At 57.5% G+C, this 25368-nt stretch overlaps 10 protein-coding genes across 10 annotated transcripts in view; 6 read left to right on the forward strand and 4 right to left on the reverse strand.

The window, feature by feature from the left end:
* CHGG_05126 (uncharacterized protein) overlaps positions 1–861 on the forward strand; it is a gene marked incomplete at both ends in the record, with an annotated part of 3337 nt that extends 2476 nt beyond the window's left edge. The window contains one exon of the mRNA XM_001224339.1: positions 66–861. Coding sequence (XP_001224340.1) covers positions 66–861 — 796 coding nt within the window. The remainder of the gene's footprint in view (positions 1–65) is intronic.
* Positions 862–1148: 287 nt separating this feature from the next.
* CHGG_05127 (uncharacterized protein) lies at positions 1149–2280 on the reverse strand (the record flags this gene model as incomplete). Its single annotated transcript, XM_001224340.1, has 3 exons — positions 1149–1956; positions 2012–2061; positions 2116–2280. The coding sequence occupies 3 exons, from the start codon at positions 2278–2280 to the stop codon at positions 1149–1151; spliced, it is 1023 nt and encodes a 340-aa protein (XP_001224341.1).
* A 371-nt stretch (positions 2281–2651) lies between these two features.
* CHGG_05128 (uncharacterized protein) lies at positions 2652–4164 on the forward strand (the record flags this gene model as incomplete). The annotated part of the gene is made up of 3 exons (XM_001224341.1): positions 2652–2719; positions 2828–3289; positions 3342–4164. The coding sequence occupies 3 exons, from the start codon at positions 2652–2654 to the stop codon at positions 4162–4164; spliced, it is 1353 nt and encodes a 450-aa protein (XP_001224342.1).
* Positions 4165–4436: 272 nt separating this feature from the next.
* On the reverse strand, positions 4437–5374 carry CHGG_05129 (uncharacterized protein; the record flags this gene model as incomplete). The annotated part of the gene is made up of 2 exons (XM_001224342.1): positions 4437–5162; positions 5228–5374. The coding sequence occupies 2 exons, from the start codon at positions 5372–5374 to the stop codon at positions 4437–4439; spliced, it is 873 nt and encodes a 290-aa protein (XP_001224343.1).
* Positions 5375–5823: 449 nt separating this feature from the next.
* Positions 5824–7085, forward strand: CHGG_05130 (uncharacterized protein; the record flags this gene model as incomplete). The annotated part of the gene is made up of 2 exons (XM_001224343.1): positions 5824–5944; positions 6004–7085. 2 exons carry the CDS (start codon positions 5824–5826, stop codon positions 7083–7085), a joined length of 1203 nt encoding a protein of 400 aa, XP_001224344.1.
* A 427-nt stretch (positions 7086–7512) lies between these two features.
* On the reverse strand, positions 7513–13452 carry CHGG_05131 (uncharacterized protein; the record flags this gene model as incomplete). The annotated part of the gene is made up of 3 exons (XM_001224344.1): positions 7513–11850; positions 11990–12903; positions 13269–13452. 3 exons carry the CDS (start codon positions 13450–13452, stop codon positions 7513–7515), a joined length of 5436 nt encoding a protein of 1811 aa, XP_001224345.1.
* A 569-nt stretch (positions 13453–14021) lies between these two features.
* CHGG_05132 (uncharacterized protein) lies at positions 14022–15471 on the forward strand (the record flags this gene model as incomplete). Its single annotated transcript, XM_001224345.1, has 2 exons — positions 14022–14333; positions 14407–15471. 2 exons carry the CDS (start codon positions 14022–14024, stop codon positions 15469–15471), a joined length of 1377 nt encoding a protein of 458 aa, XP_001224346.1.
* A 1034-nt stretch (positions 15472–16505) lies between these two features.
* Positions 16506–20827, forward strand: CHGG_05133 (uncharacterized protein; the record flags this gene model as incomplete). Its single annotated transcript, XM_001224346.1, has 5 exons — positions 16506–16548; positions 17270–17511; positions 17991–18899; positions 19065–19439; positions 20159–20827. The coding sequence occupies 5 exons, from the start codon at positions 16506–16508 to the stop codon at positions 20825–20827; spliced, it is 2238 nt and encodes a 745-aa protein (XP_001224347.1).
* A 1400-nt stretch (positions 20828–22227) lies between these two features.
* Positions 22228–23018, reverse strand: CHGG_05134 (uncharacterized protein; the record flags this gene model as incomplete). Its single annotated transcript, XM_001224347.1, has 2 exons — positions 22228–22645; positions 22735–23018. 2 exons carry the CDS (start codon positions 23016–23018, stop codon positions 22228–22230), a joined length of 702 nt encoding a protein of 233 aa, XP_001224348.1.
* A 772-nt stretch (positions 23019–23790) lies between these two features.
* On the forward strand, positions 23791–24655 carry CHGG_05135 (uncharacterized protein; the record flags this gene model as incomplete). The annotated part of the gene is made up of 2 exons (XM_001224348.1): positions 23791–23935; positions 24450–24655. The coding sequence occupies 2 exons, from the start codon at positions 23791–23793 to the stop codon at positions 24653–24655; spliced, it is 351 nt and encodes a 116-aa protein (XP_001224349.1).
* Between the last annotated feature and the right edge of the window lie 713 nt (positions 24656–25368).

The following is a 25368-nucleotide window of genomic DNA, read 5'->3' on the forward strand; positions in this document are numbered from 1 at the left end:
GGTGGGTGGCGTGGGAGTTACCCTCCATTCACTGATGTGAGCTGTAGTTTCTAGCGTAATTGAAGTCTTGCGCCGCCGCCACCACTATCACCGACCTTGGGTTGGGCGCCACCGCCCTGCACCACGCCGCCGCCATGGGCCTCTCCGGCCTTTCCACGCACCTCCTCACCACCGCCACCGTCCCCGACATCAAGCACCCAAGACACCTACACCCTGACGCCCTTCTACCACGCCTACGCCCACCGCCGCTGGGCCACCACCATCCCGACCCTCCTCGCCCTCGGCGCCGACATCCACTGCGAAGTCAAGATGTACATCCCCTACACCACCATTACCCCGCTCGGCGAAGCCTGCCGCCTGGGGGACTTCGACGCCGCCGACCGACTCCTCTCCCTCGGCGCGGACGCCATGCGCGGGTTCGTGGCCGTCGCCGCGGGCGGGTGTCTGACGCCGCTGCACATGTGCTGCATGCGGTCGGCGAAGAAGGCCGGGGCGGGGGGCGGGCCGCCGGTGGGGCCCGGGGGCGCTGGGGGCGTGAGGCCGGGAGACGAGGATGATGATGAGGCGAGGGGGAGGGCGAGGATGCGGACGATTAGGGCGCTCATTGAGAAGGGGGCGAGGCTGGATGCGCAGGACTGTTTTGGGGATACGCCGCTTTCGGCGGCGGAGAAGGCGCGGAATACCTTTGCTTTGGAGGCGTTGGCGAGGTTGAGTATTACGGGGGATGGTGGGGGGAGTGAGTGGGGTGGGGAGGAAGGGGGTAAGGGTGTGGATGGAGAGGTTGTGGGGGTTGTGAAGGTTGTTGAGGGAGGAGGCGGTGTGGAGGGGACTGTGGTGGGTAGCGCTGTGAGTGCATCGTAAATGTTGTTGAGTTGTTTTGGTTTGCGGGGCGTTGTGAAAACGGTTGTCCGGCTTGTTGGAGACTAAATGTACATACCCCAGTTTTTATCGTCGCATTTACTTTTCTTTTGTTAACCATAGAGCAATCTATGTAGAACCGTTAGTTGTTGGCTTATTCGGATGGGCATAGGAGAGGCAATGGGACAGATATTGAACGAAACACAGGTGAACCATCCGACCGATGTCTTGTTGCCCGTGGGCAGGTCCCTCTTTTGGTATCAACACACCTAAAAAATGCTACCTGTTGCTTACCACCTTCTACCCCTTCCTCTGCCTCCCCTCCCACCACCCCCGCCGCCACCGCCCATCTGCTGCCCATACCCGTACCCTTGGCCCTGCCCCCCAAAGTCACCCCCAAAGCCTTGACCCTGCCCACCCTGTCCCGGCCCGCCGGCACCACCACCTCCCCCATACATGGCCAGAGCCCCCATATCCACCTGGCTGGGATCCATCCCGCCGGCCATCATCTGCTGCATCAGCGCCTGCTGCATCTCCGGCGTCATGCCCTCCATCCCAGGAATGCCCGCAGCGCCCCCCGCACCAGGCACAACACCACCCTGTCCACCAGCAGGCCCACCCGCACCGCCAGCCCCCTGCATGCCCATCCCGCCCATCATCATCATGTTGGTCATCTCCTCCATCATTTTCTTGTTATTCAGGGCGATGGCGTCGGCGTTGTACTCGCTGCGCAGGGCCTCCTGCTTCTGCGCGTACAGCGCCCACGTGAACTCGTCGAAGCCGTAGTTGAAGTAGTCCGACAGGTCGGTGCCGGGCTTTCGCCACGGCTTGTCCTGCTCCGCTGGCAGGTCCTTGTCAATGTCGACTTGCGTAAGCGGCTTGCCTGTGGGCTTGTGCACCGGGATCGCGTGGACGTCAATTTTGGATGTGGAGGCTGGGATGTTGGATGATGCTGCTGCTGCGCCGGGGCCGCTGGGTTGCTGGGGGGAGGCGGCAGAGGATTTCGCGGCGCTTGAGGTTGATGGTACTGCTGGTGTGATTGTATCTGAGGCCGCGGTTCGTTGGGGGATATTTTTGATCTCGCTGTATCGGGATTGCCTGGAGGATGATTAGCTGCATGTCCATTTGCGGTGGTTGGAGGACCCAAGCTCACGGTGCAGGGGCTGGGTTCGAGTCTTTCCGCTCTGTGATGATGTCGATATCCTGAATTGGTGGTCAGTGAATACGCCAGATCCTTGCCACATTATAGGCGCTCACTGAATCCTCGTCTTCATCCATCGCGCCACCCTCATCCTCTTCCTCGCCCGATTCGAGTTCTTCGCTCGCATCTTTCTTTGTTGCTGGTGCTTCCGTTGCAGCTGGCTGCGCAGCCGCTTGGGGCTCCTCCGGGGCGTAGAAATCGTCTTCGTCGTCGATATCCATCTTGTTGTCAGTGTCTTTGACGATTATATTTTTTTAAAAGATATGCTGTGTTCTAGGAATTGTCGATGTGGAGGCTGCGCTCGTTGAACTTGGAGATTGAGTTGAAGCTGCAGCTGGGCAGCCGCGGAATTGTCTTGGCTTTCCTGGGGCCCACCCACCAGAGCATTTCCGGCAGGCGGTCAAATGCTACCCCTGCACTTTCAATCGCGAAGCTTGCTGCAGGCGACGCGGTGGGGCGGCAGCAGCCATACAAAACACGGCAACCAAGGCCCAAGAAAGTGAAAGCGACGACGCCAAACACTCCACAGCTGTATTCCAGCTGTTTGCTCTTCATACCATCCCCTCATCCCTTGCATCACCGCGCCGTGAACATGTCTCTCGCACGGTCGGCTAGCGGCCCCGGCGGGCTCAGCATCAACACGGGCTCGGCCAATCTCTTGTGAGTTTACACGAAAAATCAGGAATTCCCGACTGAGACACGCAGACAAAGCAGACAAAGCAAGGCTAACTGACGCCCTCGCACAGTGGAAGTAACACCGCCCAACAGCCCCCAGCGGGAGGTGGACTCTTCGGCACGGCGACTTCCCAGCCCGCCCAAGCAGCCCCTTCGCAGCCGGCTGGATCCCTCTTCGGTTCGACAGCCACCCAGACTCCCGCTTCACAACCTCAAGCCGGCGGATTATTCGGGCAAACCGCGGCCACCACCCAACCACAGCAAGCAGGAGGTTTGTTTGGGTCAACAACAACACAACAACCTCAGCAGTCGACGGGGGGGCTCTTTGGGGGGGGCAACGACTTCACAGCCAGCTCAGGCAGGGGGACTCTTTGGCGGCACGACCCAAACACAGCAACCACAGCAGCAGGCGGGCGGATTGTTCGGCGGCGCAGCCACGCAGCAACAGCAGCAACAGCCCCAGGCAGCCGGTGGACTATTCGGAAGTTCGACGGCGAACACAGGCGGCATGTTTGGGAACAAGCCAGCAGCGACGACCACGGGCGGCGGGTTATTGTAGGCGCCCCATAGATGACACGGCAGAGCGCAAAGCTAACTGTTTCTCCAGCGGCCAAACGCAATCCCAACCGCAGCAATCCCAAGCAGGCGGTCTCAGCCTGGGCCAATCGACCGCCCAACAACAAACCGTACCCGGCGTGCGCATCGACCTGAGCAACATCAAATCAACGACGCGCTTCAACGACCTGCAGGAGACGCTGCAAAAAGAGATCGCGCAGATCGACGAGGCGATCCAGCGGTGCATCAAGGACAAGGACGCGGTGGACGCGTTCCTGCCGTCGCACGGCGAGCAGCTGGCCGCGATCCCGACCGACGTCGGCTTCGTGACGCGCAAGTCCGAGGGCGCCCACAACGCCCTCTCCAGCGACATCCGCGCCATCGACCAGCTGCGCGAGCTGGTCAAGACCGACGCCGGCCACGCCCGCCTGTCCTTCAAGGCCATCGACAACCTCAAGCTGCCCACCCAGTACCACCAGGCCGGCCTGTGGGCGAACCGCGGACAGCAGGTCGGTGGTGCGGGGGCCGGCGGCCAGGGGGGTGCCGCTGATGCCCAGAGCAATACCGATTTGATCAGCTTCTTCTCGGCGACCGCAGGCGAGATGGACGATATGATGAAGAAGTTTGAGCGGAACCTCGGCGAGATCGAGGTGCACTTGCATGGCGTGCAGGGGAATATGCTAGAGCAGATGCAGAGGGTGGCTGCCCAGTCCAAGAGCACCACACCCGGCGGCGTGGATCAGAGGGTTGTTGAGCTGGCGGCTGTGCTGCGCGACTTTGAGGAGAGCATCTTGAAGGTTGCCGGCGTGGTGGGCGGCGTCAAGGAGGGTGTTACAGAGTTGCAGCTGAAGGATTTTATGGGCCATGGCAGCTGAGCGAGGGATCTTGACAGAAAGGGAGGAAACGCGGCCGGATGCTTGTAAAGTACTGTAGCGAGTGGGCGCGGGATTAGATAATGTGGCATATTCAGCCATTGCAGGTTGTATTGATTGCACGCTATCTGTGCTAGGCTAACTCCTTGAAAGTATCACGCGCTATGTCCAAGGTTTTTCCCCACGCATCTATCCCGATATATCATACGCCGAAACTGAAATATGGGCGGTAGTAGCCACAACAGCCTCGAGCTACCGCCTCCTTTGCCGTGAGATTAGTAGAAATCACCTCCTTCATCCCCGCCTTCATCGTAGTCCTCATCATCCTGATTCCCGTCAAAGTACGCCTCCGCATTGTAGTCGTCCCCAGACTCGTCCTCGTACACATCATCCTCATCCGCCACCGCATCCTCCCCATCCTCCCCATTGCCCTTCACCCAGTCATCGTCGTCCTCCCCAGACAGGAACGCCTCCTCGCCGTCCTCATTCCGCTTCTCCACCGCACTCAGCAACTCCAACGCCTTATTCAAATTCCCATCCCCATTCAACAACGGCGCATCAGGGCGGAACATCTCCTCGGCGGTCTTGTACGAGGTAATATTCGATAGCCCCAACGTCTTGGGCCCGACACGGCGGCGCTTGGCCGCGGAAGGCTCGTCGTCACCTTCGAGGGTGGGGTGCAGCTCGGCGGGGAAGAACTCGAGGGCGAAGGGGCGCGACGCGAGGTCGGGCAGGGTGCGCGGCACCTTCTTGAACTTGTTGGAGTACACGGGCACGGCCGTGAAGGGGTCAACCGTCGCCTTGGTCACCTGCCCGTACCGCTTATTGACCTGCTCCTGGCCATAGGTGCGTCCGGTGCTGTTGTTGGGGCCGGTCGACAGTCGGCTGCGCGCTTGCGTGTAGAGGGGGCTGTCTTGGCATTGTTCGCGGAAGAGGAGGAAGTAGGAGATTTGTTTTTCTTCTTTTTTGGTGAGGAGGGGCGCTTTGGGGACGTTGTAGGGCTGGAAGTAGTAATGGGTCAGTGAGGAAGCGGAGATGAGGAAGAGGAAGGGTTGCATTGGCGTACGGGGAACTGTTCTGAGGGCTTTCCGTCTAATACGATATCGCCGTCCATCGCCCATGGGACGCTGTTCTGCGCAACGGCTCTCCTCCCATTTGTTGGCGGTCCGCCACGCCCGCGCCCGCGCCCTCCTCGGCCGCCTCTCCCAGACATTGTGAACGTTTTGCTAGATGAATTGCCTTTAGAATCGGCGAATTACTGTGACTATTGGACTCGGAGGCTATGCTGGTCGATTGGAGATGTGTTTGGGGCGAGTGGGTTGTAGGCGAAGAAGCGTCACTCGAGCCTGGAGATGGAAAGATGATGCCTCCAAAAATTTAGCGGGGCATCAGCCTTGCAGCAGACGACCCACTCGGGGTCCCTGAAAGGGCTGTGGGGAACCCCCACCATGGTTGCCCCGCATCGACTTGCAGCTTGCATGTTTCCTAGCTCCCGTTGCTCCAGGCTCTCTAGCATCTGACGACTGCTTTGCTGCCTTGTTCCGTCTTGAGATTTAAAGCCACCGGGAGGCACCATATTCCAGCCTTTTTTTCTCTTTTCCCTCTTCTGGCTCTCGAATCACAACCACACCACCAGACCAACGTTAGACCCCAGAAGCAGTCATGGAAACAACACCAATTACCGGGCTGGATGAGTTTGACAAGCACCTTGACGACCTCATCCAAGACCCTAGCTTAACACTCAACCCAAAGCTATTTGACGATATCGAACTTCAACTTACCGGTAGGACTGTGTTCATTTTGGCTTCATACTCTCCCCCATCAAGCTAATACAAGCCACAGAAAGCAACATCTTACCCTTGATTCCTCGCTTTCTTCCCCGTCTCACAACCGTCCTCAAACAATACACCGAGGACCCCACAGCCATCGTCAACCTCACCATCAAGCTCCTGCAACCTGTCCCATTTGAGGATGTATTCTCCTTAGCCCAGACCCAGGAGCTCATCACTGCCCTGGAGTCACCCGCACCCGCCGCCAACCTGCTCGGCATCGCCATCCTCCGCAAAGCCGCCGCCGCACCGCGACACATCAGCTTCCTATGCACCCACCCCGACCTCGTCGCCGCCTTCATCCGCTGCTGGCTCGTCTCCCCGCAAGTCGAAGTCGGCCATCGTGGCACCAAAGTCCTCGGCGACCTCCTGGACATCGACTCGGCACAAGCCCCGCCACCACCACCCACCCGGCCCATCGACCCCGACACCATGCTCAGCATCCGCCGCGAGCCCGGACACGGCGCCCTCTGGGACCTGCTCTTCCGCAACCGGCCCATGTACACCCTCCTCCTCGACCTCATCTCCGGCCACCACCCCGACATGCTCGCCAACCCGGCCCAAGTCTCCCTCGCCCAGGACCGCGTGCTACGTCTCTTACCACGCCTAGCCTCCATCGACTTCCCCACCGTCAGCCGTTCCGACATCCTGCCGCCGTCGCCCGCGTCCCCCCCCCAACGGCCACGCCAACGGCGGTCCGGACGCGAACGGGGAGGGGGAGACGGCGGCGAATGGGTCGACACGATTCCCACCACCGCTGCGCGCCCCGCGGCCCGGCGAGGGCCTGCTGCAGTACGCGGCGCTGCGGCTGGTGCCGCGGTGGGACGTGCTGCTGCACATGGTGCTGGTGGATTTCTTCGTGACACTGGTGGCGCTGCTGCGCGTGACGGAGCCGTCGGACTTGAAGCTGGAGACGCTGCGGGCGGTGGTGGGGGAGGCGGTTGCCGAGGACGAGGATCTGCGGAAGGCGCTGCTGGAGCTGCCGGATCGGACGGCGGAGGAGGAGGCGGAGGATTTGAGGCGCTGGGTGGGGGAAGTGTTGCCGGGGGAGGAGGTGCGGGTGGTGGTGCGGTGAGGGAGGGGGTGCTGACGTAGTGCATACGTTGTTAGGAGTGCACAGATGTACGCGTTATTCCCTGGGTTCGATAGCGGTGTGATGTTAAGTGATATCCAGTGAGAGGCATACCCTCTTTCTATTTGATGGCTCTACCTCCATGTTTCTTGTCATGATGGCCTCAGTAACTTAAAGCGGCGTATGGCGGGAGGGATTATGGTGGACGAGAAAGCGCAATTTTGACGTATTCTTATTCTACACGACTGCTTCCATGACTCGAGCCGACCGCTCAAAAGTGACCTGCTGGGAACAGAACAGCACCCGAAGGAAAAAAATATACAATACATAGCCCGCTGATGGCCATGATGTCTGATGTCTAAGCAGTCCAAGTCTATATATCACAGCGCAGCTCCCTTCACCCTCACTAACCCCACCTCTCCTCTCACTACACTACATCCGCCGCAGGCATCATGCCCTACCCATAAACTGCCTCGACGGATCATCACTCAAGCTATCCATGCTCGGCGATGGGCGAACCGACGGAACCGACAAGACGCTATTCCTCCTCCCGTCCGCGCCATTCCCACTCACCGCCGTGGCGCCCCCAACCATGCCCTCAATCCCCAGCCCGACCTCCCCAACCCGCCTCAGCACCAGCAACAACGCCGCCCGGAGTTCCTGCCCAAGATCCTTCCCGAGCAGCTCCACCACCAACGGATAGAAGCTCTTGATATGCGCAACAAACGCCTCGCGAGGGAACGCCGCGTAGCCCTCAAGGACATCCACCACCACCGGCCGCCAGGCAACAATATTCCTGTGCTGGCTCTCCTCGTCCAGCCCGATATACCCGCGAATAATGTCCTGGCACAGCGGGACCAGCGCGCTCTCGACGTCGGCCTTGGAGCCCTGGCGCTCGGGGGCGGTGTCGCCAAACATGCGAAAGAGGATGGAGACGTAGGTGGCGGCGCTGCCCGACTCCTGCTTGAGCAGGTTGGGCGGCTGCTTCATAAACCCCTCGCGCCAGAGGCGCATGCGCAGGTCCTTGTCGGCGTTGAAGCGCTTGGCGAAGAGGAAGGATTTTTTGAGCAGCGCCATCAGCCGGAGGAGTTCGGGCGATGGGATCTGCGCGTACACGGCGTCGTTGCTGAAGAGCTCGTTGACTGTCTCGATCATGAGGAGCTGCAGCACGCAGCGCGAAATGATACGGTTGAAGAAGCGGCGCCGGGCGGCGGTGACCACGACGGGCTGTTGTTGGAGTGAAGTGGTTGGCTTGAACTCTTCGAGTTGCTGGGACGGCGTCTGGGGTTGCGGCGTCGCGGACATGGCGGCCGGGTTAGCTGTCGCAGGGCCTGTGATGCTGTCTGGGTCGACTTCGGTTGACTCGAGTGGGGGTGAGTGCCCGTTCGTTTCGGCGCCGTTGATCTTGAGCGACTTCTCATCGACCGGTCCAGTCTCCGAGGTCGGGCTGAGCGCGACACCAAGCTCAAGTCCACTCGGCGGCGGCGAAAGTGACGCAGTCGAGTTGATGGTCGTCGCTGAAAAGAGCTGGTACGCCGTCGTCCGCTCAAACAGTTCGCAAAAGGCACCGACAATCTTGGCCCAGTGTTCAGGGGTAAACTTGGTCACGTTCTGGAGGATGAGCTGCTGCAGACAGTTACTCCCTATCCGAGCAATAGTGTCGTTTTCTTGGCAGATGCAGAGCGCGAGCAGCTCGAGGAATCTGTCCAACATGTACTCGAGAGCCTCGAAATAGTGGGTAAAGAGGGTTATCATGTTGCGGAGCGCCTGGATCATGGTCGTGGAGAGCCATACAGACAGCTCCTCGTGGTTCAGTGCATTGGTCATCTCAGGTCGCGATCGAAGAACCATGAAGATGGGGTAGAGCTGCTGTCTCCAGAGAATATCCCAAAATTCCGAAGGGAAGTCACCGCCGTATCGCAACAAGGTTTCGAAGAAGTAGTTGAGGGCGTTCGACCGCACCTCAAGATCCTCCCCGGTCATCAGTACGTCGTGGAATGCGAAGAGCACCGGAAACCAGAATCCTTCCTCAACCGACGTGCGAGTCTGTTGGGCGGGCGACTTGGGGTTTGGCTCAGAGTGACCAGCACCCCCGGCCGACTTCTGCGATAGCGGGCACTCGGGCGTCTTGAGCATGGTCGGGATGATCGACTTCAACATCTCCATAGCCTGCAAGCTCTTCTTCTGAAATCTCATGTTCTTGGAAAACTCCGTGAGGCAGACGATGAGATCGGTGAACGCGCCCTGAGAGATGACGACACCGAACCTGGTCTTGTAGACCTGCGTGACGTTTTCGTACGCAAGGTTGACGATGCTCTCGTATTGTTCCCTCGCCGCCACAGTAAAGACGCCGAACATGGTCCTCCAGCCGGAACGGATGTTCTCGCCCCGGGCCTGGATCATTTGGATGAGACAGCGAAGGATCATGTCCTTGACCGTCACGTTGCTCGAGTTCGACATGACATGTTCAAAAGGCTTGAGGAAGTCCTTCTGGAACTTGAATCCAGCTAGCTCTTCGATTTCCATGAAACGCATCGACAGCTGACGGAGGGAATCAAGCGCAAAGAACACGATGGCGGTGTTGGCATGACAACCAACCTTGTTGAAGTGTTCCCCGAGGACGTCCCAGATGTGGCTCCATTCGAACCTGACACGCGTCATGTTGTAGTAACTGATCTCGACAATCTTCTGGAGACTGTACGTGCGCGGCGAGTCGTTCGACCCGGAGACCCTGATCTCGTCCCAACTTACTTCTGTCAAGGCACGAGCAAAGTGGATGATGGCGTCCCTTGACAGGTTGGCGGTGTTTGTAAAGATTCTGTCAACGCTCTTGATCACGTCGTCGGACCTGCTCTCAAGAGCAATCTCAAGCGAGACGCCTTGTGGCCCTGTGTGGGCTCGTGGTCGGTTTTTCCTCGCCGAGGATGTAGACTTCCGGGGATCAGTGGTCTCTGTCCGCTGTGGTGGTGGCACGAAACGGGCCCTTGAAACGTCGGGCACGGCGCTCTCGTCCACGCCTCCCGATATCAACTGCAGTCGATCGAGCTGGCTGATGCACATGAGCACATCCTTCCATGACTCTTTGAGGTGGTTGCCTTCTGTTTGCGCAAGCTCAAGCAGCACTTTGAGGGCTTCGACATTCTTCGCCTGCATTTCGCGGGGGTTGTTGAGATTGGCCGTGTTCTTGAAGACGGAAATGAAGGCTTCTCTTGGGGTGGCAAGCTCAAACAGGCAGGCGATCTTGGTGGCCAGCTTCATGCCTTCCAGACACAGCTTGTTCACGTCAAGGTTGTGAGTCTTTTGGATCAGACTGGAAAGGGCTGAGAAGAAGGACATCCAAGTGGCGTCAAACATCGGACCGACGTGCTTGAACGAGGTAGCCGAGATGAACTTGACACCTGCTTTCTCGGCACTCTTGCGCTGGCTGCGGTACAAGTCACGGAACAGCTGTTCTGACCGTAACGAGATTTCCTCCGACTGTTGGACATATGCCTCCCGCTGCAAATCGCGGCCGACGTTCGAGAAGGCCTGCCCGAGCCCAGCAGCAAGTCCGGTTGTTTGGGCTTGGAGCATGCCAGAAGCCGCGGCGGCCTCTCGTTCGCTTTTCAGGACGATTTCATTCCTCTGGATATCCTCGTAGATGCCAATGAGATATTCATCCGGAAGATCGGCGTTGTCATTGATGCCACGGTTGTTCTTGATGAAGTCGTCTTTGGTCATGCGCTTCACCACCTTGCTGCTGTGGAGATCCGTGTTGAGCAGGATGACGGAATATGCCAACACGTACGGAGTATCAGCATTGGCAAATGCATTCGGGTTACCCGTCACGTAGCGGTGGGCAAACTTGAGCATAAAACGATCGATCTTTTGCGCCTCGCCAGGGAGGCGGAAGGCCTGGAGAAACTCGCGGAGAGCATCAACAAACCGCTTCTTGGTAAAGTCCATCATGTCGACGAAAGCGTGCATGATGTCGACGTTCTTTTGATCCCCTTCACCAAGGTATTCGCCGATCTGAGCCTTGTCTAGTCGGTCATCCCGCAGCAGGAACCGAGCAATATCTTCAGAGCTGTCACTGCTGATAAATCCTTCCTTGAGAAGGAGTTTGATGCCATGTTTTGGTTTGAAGTTGAAGACCTTAATCGCGTTCGTCATGGCCGTCTTCCTCGCCTTCTCCTTCTCCAACTGGTCCGGGTCGTCGTCAATGACCGGAGTTGACGGTGCGATTGGTGTTTCCATGCGAGATGCTGTTTCGCTAGCCGACGGGTCGATCGAGTCCCTGAGATCGTCGCTCGAAGCGCGCCTCTGCACGTCAACAACCGCCCCGTTGGCCTCGGGCCTCCCGGGCTGTGACCAATGAACCAAAGACCTCAAGGTCTCGACGAGGGAGTCGAGGGCCGCACGCTTCATGACATATTCCTTGGGAATCTCGCCGTCTGTTTCATGGTGCGTAGCGATCAAGGCGACTGACAGTGCCGGCGGTAATACACTCTTGATTTGCCACTCGCCGCCGGGCCCTGATTTCGAGTGGTGGTCCTCATACTGCTGCTCCTGGATAGGGTTGATCGGTACCGAAGCCGTCGCAAACCTCGAAAGATCCTCCACTATTCTCTGAAAGATGTTGTCCACGTTGCGGTCACAGTCGTAGTTGAGGTACATCTCCACTAGCGCTCGCGGATCCTCGCATAATCTCTTGAGTATCCCTACAAAGGTGAGTTTCTGCGACGATGGGGCGTTTCTTCGCGCAAGGAGAGCCAGATAGATCTCGTTCAGAAAGACCTCGATCTCGTTCTACGACTCCAGGTCAGCATGGGAGCTTCGCGCAAAAGTGATTCTGACCAACCTTGAACGACGACCTCATGTACTTCAACATCAGGCATGATTATGTCACAGCACACATCGGAAAACCCTATCCACCGATCTCGACTACAGTGGCGGGGTGATACTCGAGCAAGTGATAGTACTTGATACCCTGACGAAGTTCGTGGGGCTCGAAGCTCTTTCGGTGTTCCAAATCCTTCAGTGTGAGCTTTCCTGCGGTTTCGTCGACTGTATTTGAGGGGGGAGTGTCCGAGACCGTCTCCGAAGGACCCTCGCTGTCCGCTTTGTCGGCCTGCGAGTCCTGGTCATCCCCATCATCCTGATCGTCTATGCGGTCGACAGCCAAGTTGCTCCGGCTGGCCTTGAGTTTGTTAAGGTTTGCGCGTGCCTCTTTCATGTGTAGCCTGGTCTTGACCCTCTCGAATACCGTGCCCACCATCTGCGTGAGTGTCCCCTGAGCCACTTGCTGGTTTGCCGTGCTCCGCGACAGGAGAAAGATGTTGTAAACCTGGCGCACCGCCTTCAGCAACCCGGCACCGTGTACAATTATCTTGTCATTGAGCACCGCGGCGAGCAGTGATTTGACGATCTGGAGCTGGACCTCGACCAGCGTCGCCTCGCCTTGGAAACAGTCGCAGATGGTGTCGATGGCCCGCTCGATGAGCGGTGCCCTCTCGGCGCCATCCTGATCTGCGGACGACGAAGGCGAAGAGAAATACGAGTATGAGATCAGCTTCCCGATGCAATCGAGAGCGGTTGTGGCAAGCGGGATAGTGCCGGACTTCGTGGCCAGTTGGAGGGGCGCAAAGACGACTTCGGCATCGGGGAGTTGTTGGTCGTTCTCTTTGATAGCAGCGAGGGCCTTCTCGGCCAGCTCGGCTAGCTGCTTGTTACGGCCGGCATGTGCAGCGATGATGTCCAACGAGGACACCACAAATTTGAGGGAGCTCATGGCGCGCCGGCGTTCTTCTGGGGGCAGAAGGCCATTCGGGGACCGGTCAGCGCATGGGGGGTTGTCGAAGACTTCGAGAGAAGGTGTTGAGTATTATGTCGGTAGAGCACGGTCGGTTGCCCTGTGCCTTTCTTTGTCCTCCTTGTTAGTTAGAGGCTCGTCGACCCAAATTCGCGATTGGGGTATCTTCGAGGGGTCTGTGCAGTAGAACCGGAAATGGGAATTAAGCTGCCGAAAGAGAGATGCGCATACCCAACAATCGATGAGATGCGGAAAATTTAGAAATCCGGCGGGTGAGGAAAGCGAATGTCGTCTCTTGGAAAATGCTGCGCGCAATCCGAGTCTCTCAATGTTTCGCGGAACCCAGAAAGGAGTTCGTGAAGATGACAGCAAACCTTCGCAGTCGCTCACTGTGGGACCCTGTCTCCTAACTGACGCGGCTCCGCCAGCTGGTCAGCACGGTCCCGCGTCGGCCAGCTTCCTGGTCCGTAAAATGGGCTTCCGTCGCATGGCGGGTTCCCAGCCGCACCCCACTGCCCAAAACGAGACCTGGCCCAAAACAGGCCAGCAAAATGTCTCGTCGATCTGCTTGTGCCTGTGGCTGGGAAGTGACCCACCATGGTTGTGCTTATCAAAAAAAGGCAATGTCAGGGAAATCGGGCTTTTTCAACTCGTTGAGTCTACAAAGACAGAGGGCAATGCATCATACATGTTCTCCTTTGAACTATCTTTAGTCCTTGTCCCTTCTGTTAGTTGTAAAAGTGATCTGGACTCGAAACATTCCTCTTCGTTGCGTGCACTTTCCGATTTCTGATGTGGCTCGCGCTTGGCCAGTGCATCGTCGCATTCTCGCGCTGTCAATGCTGATTGGTGTGGAGGTCCCGTCCCATCCCGGCTCGTCCAGATTTTGGTGAACGGAAGCTAGCGAAGCTTCCCAACGAGTTGAGCCCGTCAAAAAAAACTGGTCCCCAACCCGCATCACGACCATCATCGCCCTCCGGTTTCCGGCTTCCGCCTTTTCTTCTTCACCCTCTCCATACTCTCTGCCCCCTTCTTCTCAATTGGCGATACGCCGTTACGAGGGCATTTTCTGGGCACAATCCGGCACATCCGTGGCCGTGTTTGAGAACCTTTCTCGCTTCTTTTCCCTGCGCTCAACGCTTTTCCACATTTCTCTTCCACACCCAAAATGCTCGTCCCTGCAATTCGGAGGCAAGTCCTCCAACACGCTCGGCTTGCCCGTGTTGCAGTCCCCAGCTTAACAAGATGGTACGCCTCATTCCCGCCGCACACCGTTGTCAAGATGCCGGCCCTATCGCCGACAATGACGGCGGGCAATATTGGTGCATGGCAGAAGAAGCCGGGCGACAGCATCTCGCCGGGTGAGGTTCTTGTTGAGATCGAAACCGACAAGGCCCAGATGGATTTTGAGTTTCAAGAAGAGGGTGTCCTCGCCAAGGTGCTGAAGGACAGTGGTGAGAAGGACGTCGCTGTTGGCAATGTAAGTTGCGCGGATTTCCCCACAACATCATGACGGAGCACACCAGGTAGCTAACTTGGCGCCTCTCTCTCAGCCGATCGCCGTTCTGGTCGAGGAAGGAACCGACGTCAGCGCCTTTGAGAACTTCACGCTCAAGGATGCCGGTGGTGAGGCTGCTCCGGCGCCTGCCAAGAAAGAGGAACCCAAGTCCGAATCTGCCCCCGCCCCGGCGCCGACCCCTGCCCCCGAGGCTGAGGAAACCGGATTTGGTGGCCAACTACAGACCGCCCTCGACCGGGAGCCCAACATTTCTACCGCGGCCAAGAGGTTGGCGATCGAGAAGGGCGTGTTGCTGAAGGGTCTGAAGGGGACTGGTGCCGGTGGCAAGATCACTGAGGAGGATGTTAAGAAGGCGTCATCTGCCCCTGCTGCGGGTGCCGGTGCTGTCGCCGGTGCCCTGTACGAGGACATCCCGATCAGTGGTATGCGCAAGACCATCGCCGCACGCCTCAAGGAGTCAGTCTCTGAGAACCCGCACTACTTCGTCACCTCAACCCTCTCAGTCTCGAAGCTCCTGAAGCTTCGCCAGGCGCTGAACAGCACTTCGGAGGGCAAGTACAAGCTCTCGGTCAACGACTTCTTGATCAAGGCTATGGCGGTGGCTTGCAAGAAGGTCCCGGCCGTCAACAGCTCGTGGCGCGACGGCGTGATCCGTCAGTTCAACACGGTTGACGTTTCGGTTGCCGTGTCGACCCCCAACGGCCTCATCACCCCCATCGTGAAGGGTGTTGAGGGCAAGGGCCTCGAGGGTATCTCATCAGCTGTCAAGGAGCTTGCCAAGAAGGCCCGCGACAACAAGCTCAAGCCCGAGGAGTACCAGGGCGGCACCATCAGCATCTCCAACATGGGCATGAACCCGGCTGTTGAGCGCTTCACCGCCGTCATCAACCCCCCGCAGGCGGCTATCCTAGCCATCGGCACCACCAAGAAGGTCGCCGTCCCCGCCGAGAACGAGGATGGCACTACCGGCGTTGAGTGGGACGACCAGATCGTCGTCACTGCCAGCTTCGACCACAAGGTCATCGACGGCGCCGTCGGTGCTGAGTGGGTACGCGAGCTCAAGAAGGCCATTGAGAACCCCCTCGAACTCCTTCTTTAGAGTGTCGTCTCAACGAGAGAGTGTTTGACTAGGGCAAGGATGGGACGCTGTGGCGGATGATATCAAGTAACCTGGAATCGACCCCGCGGCGGGGCGTTATAGAAGGATACGGAAATCCGGTGCGGACGGTGGGAGGGCTACTCGGGAATCTTCACGCAAGGTTGTTTTGGGCGCGCCATCTGTTGGTCGTCATTTTGGCATGACAGCCCATCAGAGCTTGCAAATAACACAGCCTGGATGGCGTGGTCACCCCAGCGCGCTTCTACGTCTCGGCGCTGGGAATACAGGATCCGTTTGTCTTGTTATTTGTACATTGACCTCAGATTATTCGCGCGTTCGGGGTTGTTTAATTGAGCATGGAGTTTCAGGTCACATGGTTGGTCCCCCATGTATGCATGTCTGTGCCAGATAATAACCGCAGACGACCACGCTTCCTCGGAGAAACCTAATACTTGACCGGGTGCGGTACCAACCAATATGGTGAAATATGAGGAGGTTGTTGTTTTTTTTACTAAGCAAGCGTCTCGAGTTGTTGCTTGTGCCAACTAATTGTCACAAGCCCCTCGCGCAAGCAAGCCAGAAGAACCGCACAGTCGGACGAGCGAATCACCTTGCCCTCCTGTGCTGCCCGGGGTGTTTCGGCGGGGAGGCGGTTTCGGCGCAATAACGCACCAAGCAATCTATATGTGGCTGTCCCGACACAGTAAACAGGGCGAACGAGGGTACTACGTTGGGTAGCGTATGTACTTCGAGTCTGCTCTCAGAACGCACTCAACTATCGGGGGAGATCGGGACTTTCCCAAAGCACCCTGCAAAGGTCAGCCCGAGACTCCCGCAGGAACGAACCGGATGCCCTGGAGCGGCCCGGACTTGGGTGGGGGAGTGGTTGTGGAACACCGTGGCGGTGGGAAATCTGTCTTTTTATCTCCGAAAATCCCGGCAGGCTGCAGTGTGGTAGTCTGGACGAGTTGGGGATACGAGCCGACCAAAGAGTGACGTTGGCGAGGGAGTTACTGTGATAGGATATGTTCATCATGTTCCGTTCCAGCACATCTTCGTCGAATCATGGGAGCATGGGTAAGGGCAAGATAACCCTGTCAAGTATCCGATTTGGCAACAATTAGCGGGCACAGCGGACAAGCAGTCATCTTTTTTTTTTTTTGGTCGAGCTCCCTGTGTGGGTCTTTTTCAACTCAAGCAATCAATCCATCGATCAATCGATCCATGGGTTCCATCGTTGCACAGATTGCGTCGTTTCGAGGATCGCAGCAAGACCCAAGTCCGGGCTTTCCCCCGAACCCGATACAGGTTACACAGTCCGCGATGGATAGGGTGCCCACCCCAAAGTCCGTTTGGTACTGTGTCAAATCATCACTTTCTCGACGACGCCGTAGCATCGCATCGGACTGCTGCTGTCCCATCTGCATATCCATGACCTGTACATGCATCTGCCGTACAGAAGGAAGATAAGGGCCAAGTATGCACCCCTGGAGACTGACTCGGGCAAACACTGCAAATTAGTTGGCAAGTTGCATCGAGATGGAAAGCAACATCCCCGTTCAGCCGTAACTTCGAGTATACAGCAAAACAGACACGGTAGTTAGTTGGGGGCACACATCCCTCGGAATTACCTGGTGCGAACAGAGATCAGACAGAGATCAAAGAAACTGCAGTGAGCTGCCCACACACACCTCACCCGCCCGCAGACCCAAAAGTAAGGACCCTGCCTCGGAACCCCTGATCCCGCGTCTCCCAGCCGGCCGGCCGCGGAGATAATGGACCCACTGACGCTAATCAGCCTTGGCACCGAATCCGGGCGCCGTCGCCGTTGGGAATTTGGGGGCTCGAGGTGCGAAGGCGGGTGCTTCCGAGACGGGAGCTTGGACAGAGATGGTGCCGCAGCTCGTTGTCCGATCAAAAAAAGCAACACATGCAAGTCAGCGGCGCCAGCCCCTGTTCTGCGGATTGATTTTGCTCCCGCTGACAGCTGACACGCTCCAAGAACACCCGACGGCCTGGGTCTGCGCTGAAAGTAACCCCGTCAGTGCCTGTCCGCCCTCTTATGTTTCGAAACTACTTCGGTTCTGGGTAAAATCGCCGGACGCTTGTGACTTCCACCTGCAACGTTCCCCGCGAAACACTCAACCAATACCCGGAATTTTGTGCCCGACGTTAGCCCAAAAACGGCAAGTGTCGGTGATTAGCTTTCCCAGCCCCCGCATTCCGCACGAGATGCCGATCTGAAGCCAATAACCTCGTGGGCAGGTGCAGCACACCAGCACGCACTTGGGACGAAAAGCCGCGGAATTGGAAGCGTGGAAAGTGGGTTGCTGCAGCTTGTCCCTCCCGTGCCTGTCTGCTGCTGTTGCTGCTGCTCCCGCCGGGACGGCCAAAGGGGAACTCAGGACCGAGGAGCACTGACGCGATCGCCCTGGAATCGTGCACCTTCCTACCCAGGTTCTTTTCTTCTTTTTCTTGTACATACATACACATACACATACCTTACGGAAAGAACGCAGAGCGCCGCGGGAAACCTTGCTTCGGGCTTTGACCTTGTGGGTTCTCCCATTGCACCGCGTTCTTCCGTCTTCTCCGGTCTGTTCCTCCCCCAACCGACGAATTCAAGATTCTGTTCCTTCAACCCTCGCCATCGCGCTCGACCTTGCCTGCCCTTCCGGGGCCCCACCGGGACATCGAGTCTCGACGAAGCCGGGTGTGCGGATATGGACGTGGATATGGTCACGGACGCTGCGCAACCCGCACCGGTTCCGGCGCCAACCACGCCCGCTTCTGCTGGGAGTCCGGGAACCCTTAAACACGGCGAGCCCCGGCGGCGTAACCGGCCTGCGCTGTCGTGCATCCAGTGCAGGACGCGCAAAATCCGATGCGATCGGAACGAGCCATGCGCCAGCTGCATGAAGTCTAAGATCGTCAATTGCACCTACGAGGAAGCTCGTCGCCCAAAACCGCGGCTATGGCGATTATCCCCGGCCCCGGCCGCCGGCCATCACCATCCCGAGCTGTCCCCGACGTCAGCCGACGAGCGCGCGGGCGCGAATTCGGCTTTCACCTTCCGGGACATGGCATTGCCGGTGCCGCCCCCAACCTCAAATCCCCCATGTGCAGGTCCCGGCACTGGTGCTGTGCCACCGCACGGCAAGACCCCGGAGCCCCGTCCAGCCGCGAGTCCGCGCTCACTGCCGCAAATGCACCATGCCGAACCCGGCGCCGGAACCTCGGGCCCACTCGGCAACACGACGGCCCTTGCGGAGCGGGTCCGGCAACTGGAACAGCAACTCGCCGATGCACTGAAACGCCCAGATTACGGCTCACCTTCGGCCCGCTCGGCCCACCAAACGTTATCCCCGGATCTTGGGCCCTCGTCCCGGCCGTCCAAAGTGAACTCCATGATGAATGGGGAAAAGCTCGTAGGTCACCCTTTTCAAGCTCCTCCGTGCCTCGGCGATTCGACCGTCGTCTCCATCGCGAAACATCCTATTCCCATCTCCGTCAGCGTTGCCATTCGTCACTGGCTTGAGCATGTGCCACCCCTGCGTTTGATGCCATGAGCTGTCGGGCTGACTGTCCGACAGTTTCCCCTCGCTGTCAACATCGCCGCGCGCATTGAATCCGATAAAAGCTCCGAGGCGTATTTTTCTCTTCAAAGATGCCGAGAACTAGGTAGCACCATTCAGTCGACAAAGGCTTGGTCGTCAACCCCCCCTCAGCTCGGAAAATCCATCCCTCCCAAGGACGCCGCGCTTCAGCTAGTAAACGCCTACTTTAGGACCTTCGAGAGCGTCTATCGGATTATTCATCGGCCCACCTTCTGGCAGGGTTGTCAGGAATACTGGGACAGCCCAACCAACGCTGACCCGGCGTTTGTGGTGCAACTCCAGCTGTGCATGGCCATTGGAGCCTGCTTCCAAGACGATGCAGTGGCGCTCCGCCGCTCGGCTATCCAATGGGTACGCGAAGCCCAGGTCTGGCTCGTCTCGCCCACTGAGAAGTCTTTGGTCAGCTTCCCCGGTCTGCAAGTTATGTGCTTGCTTCACATGGCGAGGGAAACATGCGGCATCGAAGGTGACATGGTCTGGATAAGTGCCGGTTCATTGTTGCGGACGGCCATGTTTCTCGGCCTCCACCGTGACCCAGATAACCTACCTCACCAGTCCGTTTTTAGCGCAGAAATGAGGAGACGGCTTTGGGCATCCGTCCTCGAAATCGTGCTGCAATCCAGCTTGGATTCCGGCGCCCCACCTCTCCTAAACTTGTCTGATTTTGACACCCGCCCACCCTCCCAACTATGATGACGACCAACTCGCTGAACACGCCAAATTTCCGTCGATACCTCGGCCTCCCAACGCATTCACCGAGACCACCGTCCAGATCGCCCTTTCTTCGATCATTCCCCGTACGGCTAGCCATCGCGCAATATGTCAATCATTTCAGCTCACCTGCGACTTTCGAGGAAACTTTAAAATGGAACACCGAGTTGACAAACGCTTGTCGGGCGCTCTCGGCCACCTTCCAGCCATTCTACGACCCCGCCGGAATCCTTCCCAAACGTCTCTCATTATTCCAGCTGCGCCTAGCAGAGCATATGGTACACCGCTTCTTCCTGGCTTTGAATCACCCTTGGTTATGGTCCGCTCACAATAACCCGACCTACTACTTCGCCCGCAAGATGTGTGTCGAGACATCACTCAAACTCTACCGCGCTATTGCGACTGGTTCTCCTGCTGGGGACTCTGGAACGGCAAGCCAGTCTGACGACTTTACCCGACTTGCTACCTGCGGATACGGCGCCTTCCGGGCGGTTCCGACACTAGCTGTGTTGACTATCTGTCTCGAACTCCTATGGCAAGTCCAAGAAGACCGCTCCTTTCGGCAAAGTATGAACATCGACCACCCACCAGATCGCCCAGTGCAACCCGGCAGTGAGACGGATGTAGGCAACTCCGTGGGAATGGGCATCGGTAGTGGTGCCGCGCCGCGGTTAGAGCTATTAGAGGCGGTGAAGTATTCGATCGGTTGGACTGAACGGCGGGTACGATGTGGAGAGACGAACGTCAAGGGATACATTCTGTTCTCTGCGCTGCTTTGTCAGGCACAGGCGCTTCAGCGTGGTGCTTCTGACGCCGAGGTAGAGCGGTCCGTGTTGACTGTTGTCGGAGAGGAATTAAACCGCTGCCTGCTGCTTCTGCGGGACGCGGCTGGTCGAGATCCGTCTTTTGCTGTGAAAGGTGGCGAGGCGGCTCATGATAAGAAAGGCTCGGGATGGGGCGCCGCTTGGGGACCTGAAGATGCGGTGAGCGCGGACACCCTGAGATTAGCCTCTTGCGCCATCTGCTAAATGTTGACAGAACCGAACACGTGGATTCAACTCCATATTTAACATCCACGATGCCGACTTCTTTATCGGCACCTGATCTCCGAGCCAAGTGCGCACCAAGCACTCGCACGCCAATATCCGTGGCAACAACTCGATATGTAAGAATCAGGCTGCTGGCTGTTGGCGAATTACAAACAACTCCCGGCTTGCCCGCCCTATGTCACCACGCCAGGAAACCAATCCTTCCATGTGTACTCAGTGTCTCTGAAGCCTCGACAAGGCAAGCAACGCCGTCCATGATTCAGAGACCTGGGAAATTGATTAACACCGTCATTAGACCACCCCGACTCACCCGTAATACACAACCAGCGGAGTGAGGACTTTAAACACCGAAGCCTAAAAATGGGGGAGGAAACAAAGAGAAAAAGACAACAAACTTCACAGCAAGACTGGCGGGCCACCCGCGAACCATAGCAAGGACGAGAAGGGGGCCCATTGATACAGAACGTCTCAGTTGCAACTCATCCGACGATGTTCAACACGCGCGTCGAAATCGCTGCAGTGTATCATATCTTGGGAACTTGGGCAGCGACCGGGGTTGGCTTTGATACACAGTTTTGATGTTGTCATTGCATCCGCGCCGCGGCTTAGGCTCACAAGTTACCATAGTCAGCCAATCAACAAAACATTCGCATCCAAATCTCCTGTGTATGCCGTTTCCCACAGTCTAGCTGGCAATACAGTCCTCGACCTTGGTCAAGGGAAATGATACAGGGTAAATCATCTAGCATCGATCATTGAAGGGATTATTTGAGCTGGTCACCATAGATTTTGCCACGGGGCAATCACTCGTTCCTTGAAGAGACGGCTGCTTCCACACATGCATAGTGCACAAAACGGTTATTTGCGGTTTAAATCAGTACGGGTGTGTGGGAATTGAGATACCGCGCGGGCAGGGTTCGAGGCCCACCAACTTCTACATCGTTGTTATGCGTTTAAATTGAAACGCCATGATGGAGCCGGGGAGGGCATCCACTTCAACGGAGGATCTCCGAAAGCTCCAGGCCGAAGGGGAGTCATCCAACTCGTATCAATAAGGAGGCGAGACGAAAACACGACTAGCACGAGCATGATTGTGGATGACAGAAACGGCTGTATATACGGGCCTATGGTGCTCAACGCTGGCGCACCACACAGACCTAGAATGAATCGCGCATAACTATGTACAGAGAGAGGTCCGGAGCTCAAAGAAGAAACAAGAAACGGAGAAACCTCGCACGATCGGAAAGGCCCGATCGCAAGCTCCGCCAGGCCCACCGGTCCAAAACCCCCCGACACCCCCTGTTCAACCCCCTCGCTTAGGGAAGACGGTTCGCAGGACCTCCCGGGGCTGATTCCTCCTCCTCACCACTTTACTCCGCCTACCAGACAGTGATGGAGGAGGAGCCGGAGCTCTGGTAGCCCTCGGTGGCGACGATCTGGTAGTTGTGCTGGCCGAGCCGGAGGCCGCTCTGGGCCCAGCGGGAGAAGTGGGCGCCGACGTTGACGCTGCCGCTGGAGCGCTTGTTCTGGCGGACGGACCAGAACTGGTCGAAGGTGGAGGTGCCGAGGATGGAGGGCTGGTTGTAGCGCGTCGTCTTGGCGATCTTGTAGTTGCTGCCGTCGATGTAGGTCGTGCCCAGGTTCTGCGCCTGCGACGACGGGTCGTACGTGCCGAACGACTCCACAATGTAGTACTCGATCAGCGGGTTCGTCGTCCACCCGTACACCGCCAGGTACCCGTTGCCGGATGGGTTGAACTGCCCGCTGTAGTTGATCGTCCGCGACGCACCCGGGTTCCTGTATGTGGGTTAGTTTCGTCGGGTTTCCTCACAACGTTCCCTCACTATCCACTCAGCGGTGAAGGAGTGGGCTTTTATGTTACGTACCAGCCCTTGCCACCGACAAAGTTGCCGCAGTTTTGCCAGTTGACACCGTAGTTACCGTTGTCGCCGTTCCAGTAGTTGACGGTGCCGCCGTTGTCGGTCCAGAACGAGAAGTAGTAGCCGCCGTGGTAACCGGTCTGGCTCGGGGTGCCGCCGCGGGCCATGAGCAGCGCCGTCACATTCTCGCCACGAGCATGAGCCTCGGTGAGCTCAGTCGTGTTCAGGGGGAAGGCGAGGGCGCCGACGGCACCGAGAGCGCCAACGAGGAGGGACTTGAAGGAGACCATGGCTGCGGTGGAGTGAGGATGCTCGGGTTCCGAGTGCTGGATGCTGGATGCTGCTGAGGATGGTGATGAGAAACAAACAGAAACCGAGGGGTGATGATGACGGGCTATATATGTCGTTTCCCGACAATCATGGCCCACTCGCGCATTGTTGCCCCCCCTCCGCTGACCGTAGTATCATGCGCTTGGCTGCTCGTTCGGCTTCCCGTTCGGTTTCCTGATGGCTCGTGATGTTGGTGTTCGCGGTTCTCTGTGTCCACTCCATATCACCCCATTACCCGGTAACCAGCCCACTAACCAGGAGTGCCCCGGTTTCTGGGGCCACACCATCCTTTCCGTAGATCCCCTTGTCCATTGTCGATCATATTCCTGTCTCGGTTTGAATGCGCCATCGTCACCCGCTCTGGCATGGTGTTGTTGATACCCTTGACACCTTATGAACGAACTCATTCTCCCTCGGAGCGTGCGGCTTGAGGTTGGTCTGCTACTTTTATTATCAACGGCCGGGCTTCGATGCACCCCCGGATTTTGCGCACCAATAAAATGGTATCATGGTTTAGCCTGAAGCATCTCCCGAGATCTGACAGGCCCCAGAACCCGGAACACAGAAGCCGCTCTTGGCTGGAACCGGGTCGACTGCCGCACTGCTGGGTCCGAGATTCCCACTTTTAGAATAAAAGGGACCCCAAGGTAACATTGTCCATCCCTTAGCTTCGGTGAAGACCCGCTTCGACGGGACTCGGCGTCTCAACTCTCAACCACCAACAGCCCCTTGATGCCCGAACTGCAAAACTCGCCCATGTCGTGCTCACGATTGCTTCGGTCCCCCCGGTTACTGGCGGAGGCGCCGACTACTTTGATGCAACGGTGGCGCCGGCACATTTCAGGCTGTATTATCTGCTGTAACCACATCGAGGAAGGTGGGAGAAGAAGAAGCTTCTCGACGGCGGTTTCCGTCAGTGCCAGCGCGAGCTAAGACGCAACAAGTCTTCCTTGCGACAAGCTTTCGGCACTCGAATAGTGCGGAGGCGGCAATACTACCTGGGAGAGGGGCTTAAAGGGTTGGCTAAACTTCAGCGTCGCCTTAGTTAAACGACGAGCGAGTCAGCTGCTTTCGTGATGTGTACTTGATAGTTGTCAACCTGACTAAGGTCCCACGCCGGCCGCCCCCGAAGAGACAACTTAGGCCGAAGGGGCCAAAGCTCCCGAGCGCGAGCTCCGACCGGGAAAACGACCGGAGTATACAGGGCTATTTTCGTCCATGCGAGTACTATACCTCCTACAAAGTCACCGTTCGAGACCACCAACCAACCCCGCTAGCGGAGTATGACGGGTAATTCAGGCTCTCCTGCTTGTGGGCCGGGTCGAAAATGACGGAACGGAGGGGTCCCTTTTCCATTCTACGCCGGCCTTCACGTCTTCGTTCCCATACAGCCTGTCGAAGACGTGCCAACCCGCGCTCCGCCGGTCCGGATGGTGAAACCCGGCCAGGGTTTGGCGGGGGACGGCTAATAGAGGCTAAGATTCGATATTCGATTGTACTCTCTCCCAAAAGTCGAGCCGGAGAAAAGGATGACGATGTTTTTCTGAGGGAGGCCCGGCGTCAAACTTCTCAAGATGGCACCCCGCGAACTGGGTGAGCTTAATGATTTCGATGACCCAGATATCTCACGATTCTGCCCACAATACCAATAGGAAGAAGCTGACCCCCCACATCCGTTATAGTCGCTTTGAGGGTTTCGATATCAGCTCGACTTTGATCGAGCAAGCAGTCATCGAGCAGCACTTTTGGTAACTTTAAACCTGGGCAGAGAACTTAGGGCGCCAGGCCACGCCCAACCAGTGACCCGTCAAGGTGGCAGCTGCGGAGGGGACAACATGATGCCATATAATATTGCCGCGTCCGGAGATTACAAAAGCCTTTGAGACAAGGATTCAAGGATTCCGCTAACTAAATGCGGGTTGTTGGTCTGGTGTCGCTCCTCGTTGCAAGGGGGGTTTGGGCTGACTCTCTCCCACACTATTGTCTACACGTATGCATAATCCATCGTAGGCATGCTATGGCCTTGGACTTTCCAGTTCAGCGCTATCAGCTACGTGACAATCTAGGCAAATTTGCGCCTCAACTTCTGGCCCCTGAAGAAACCAAGCCCCTGAAATATTAACTCTACATACGGGATTCCGTTGTTCCAATCTTCAGCACCGCCGAAGTTGTGTTAGCTGCCTCCATCCGCCTTGATAGCCGTCATCTCCGAGCCGGACAAGGGTTAAGTTGCTTAGTCTCGTTTTCTCTGATGGCATTTCCGCTTTGTCAAAGCTGGTAGAGTTCCGAATATAGTCACGACTCTAGGTA

Source organism: Chaetomium globosum, genomic scaffold, assembly GCF_000143365.1.
Source record: "Chaetomium globosum CBS 148.51 scaffold_4 genomic scaffold, whole genome shotgun sequence".
NCBI classification, from domain to species: Eukaryota; Fungi; Ascomycota; class Sordariomycetes; order Sordariales; family Chaetomiaceae; genus Chaetomium; species Chaetomium globosum.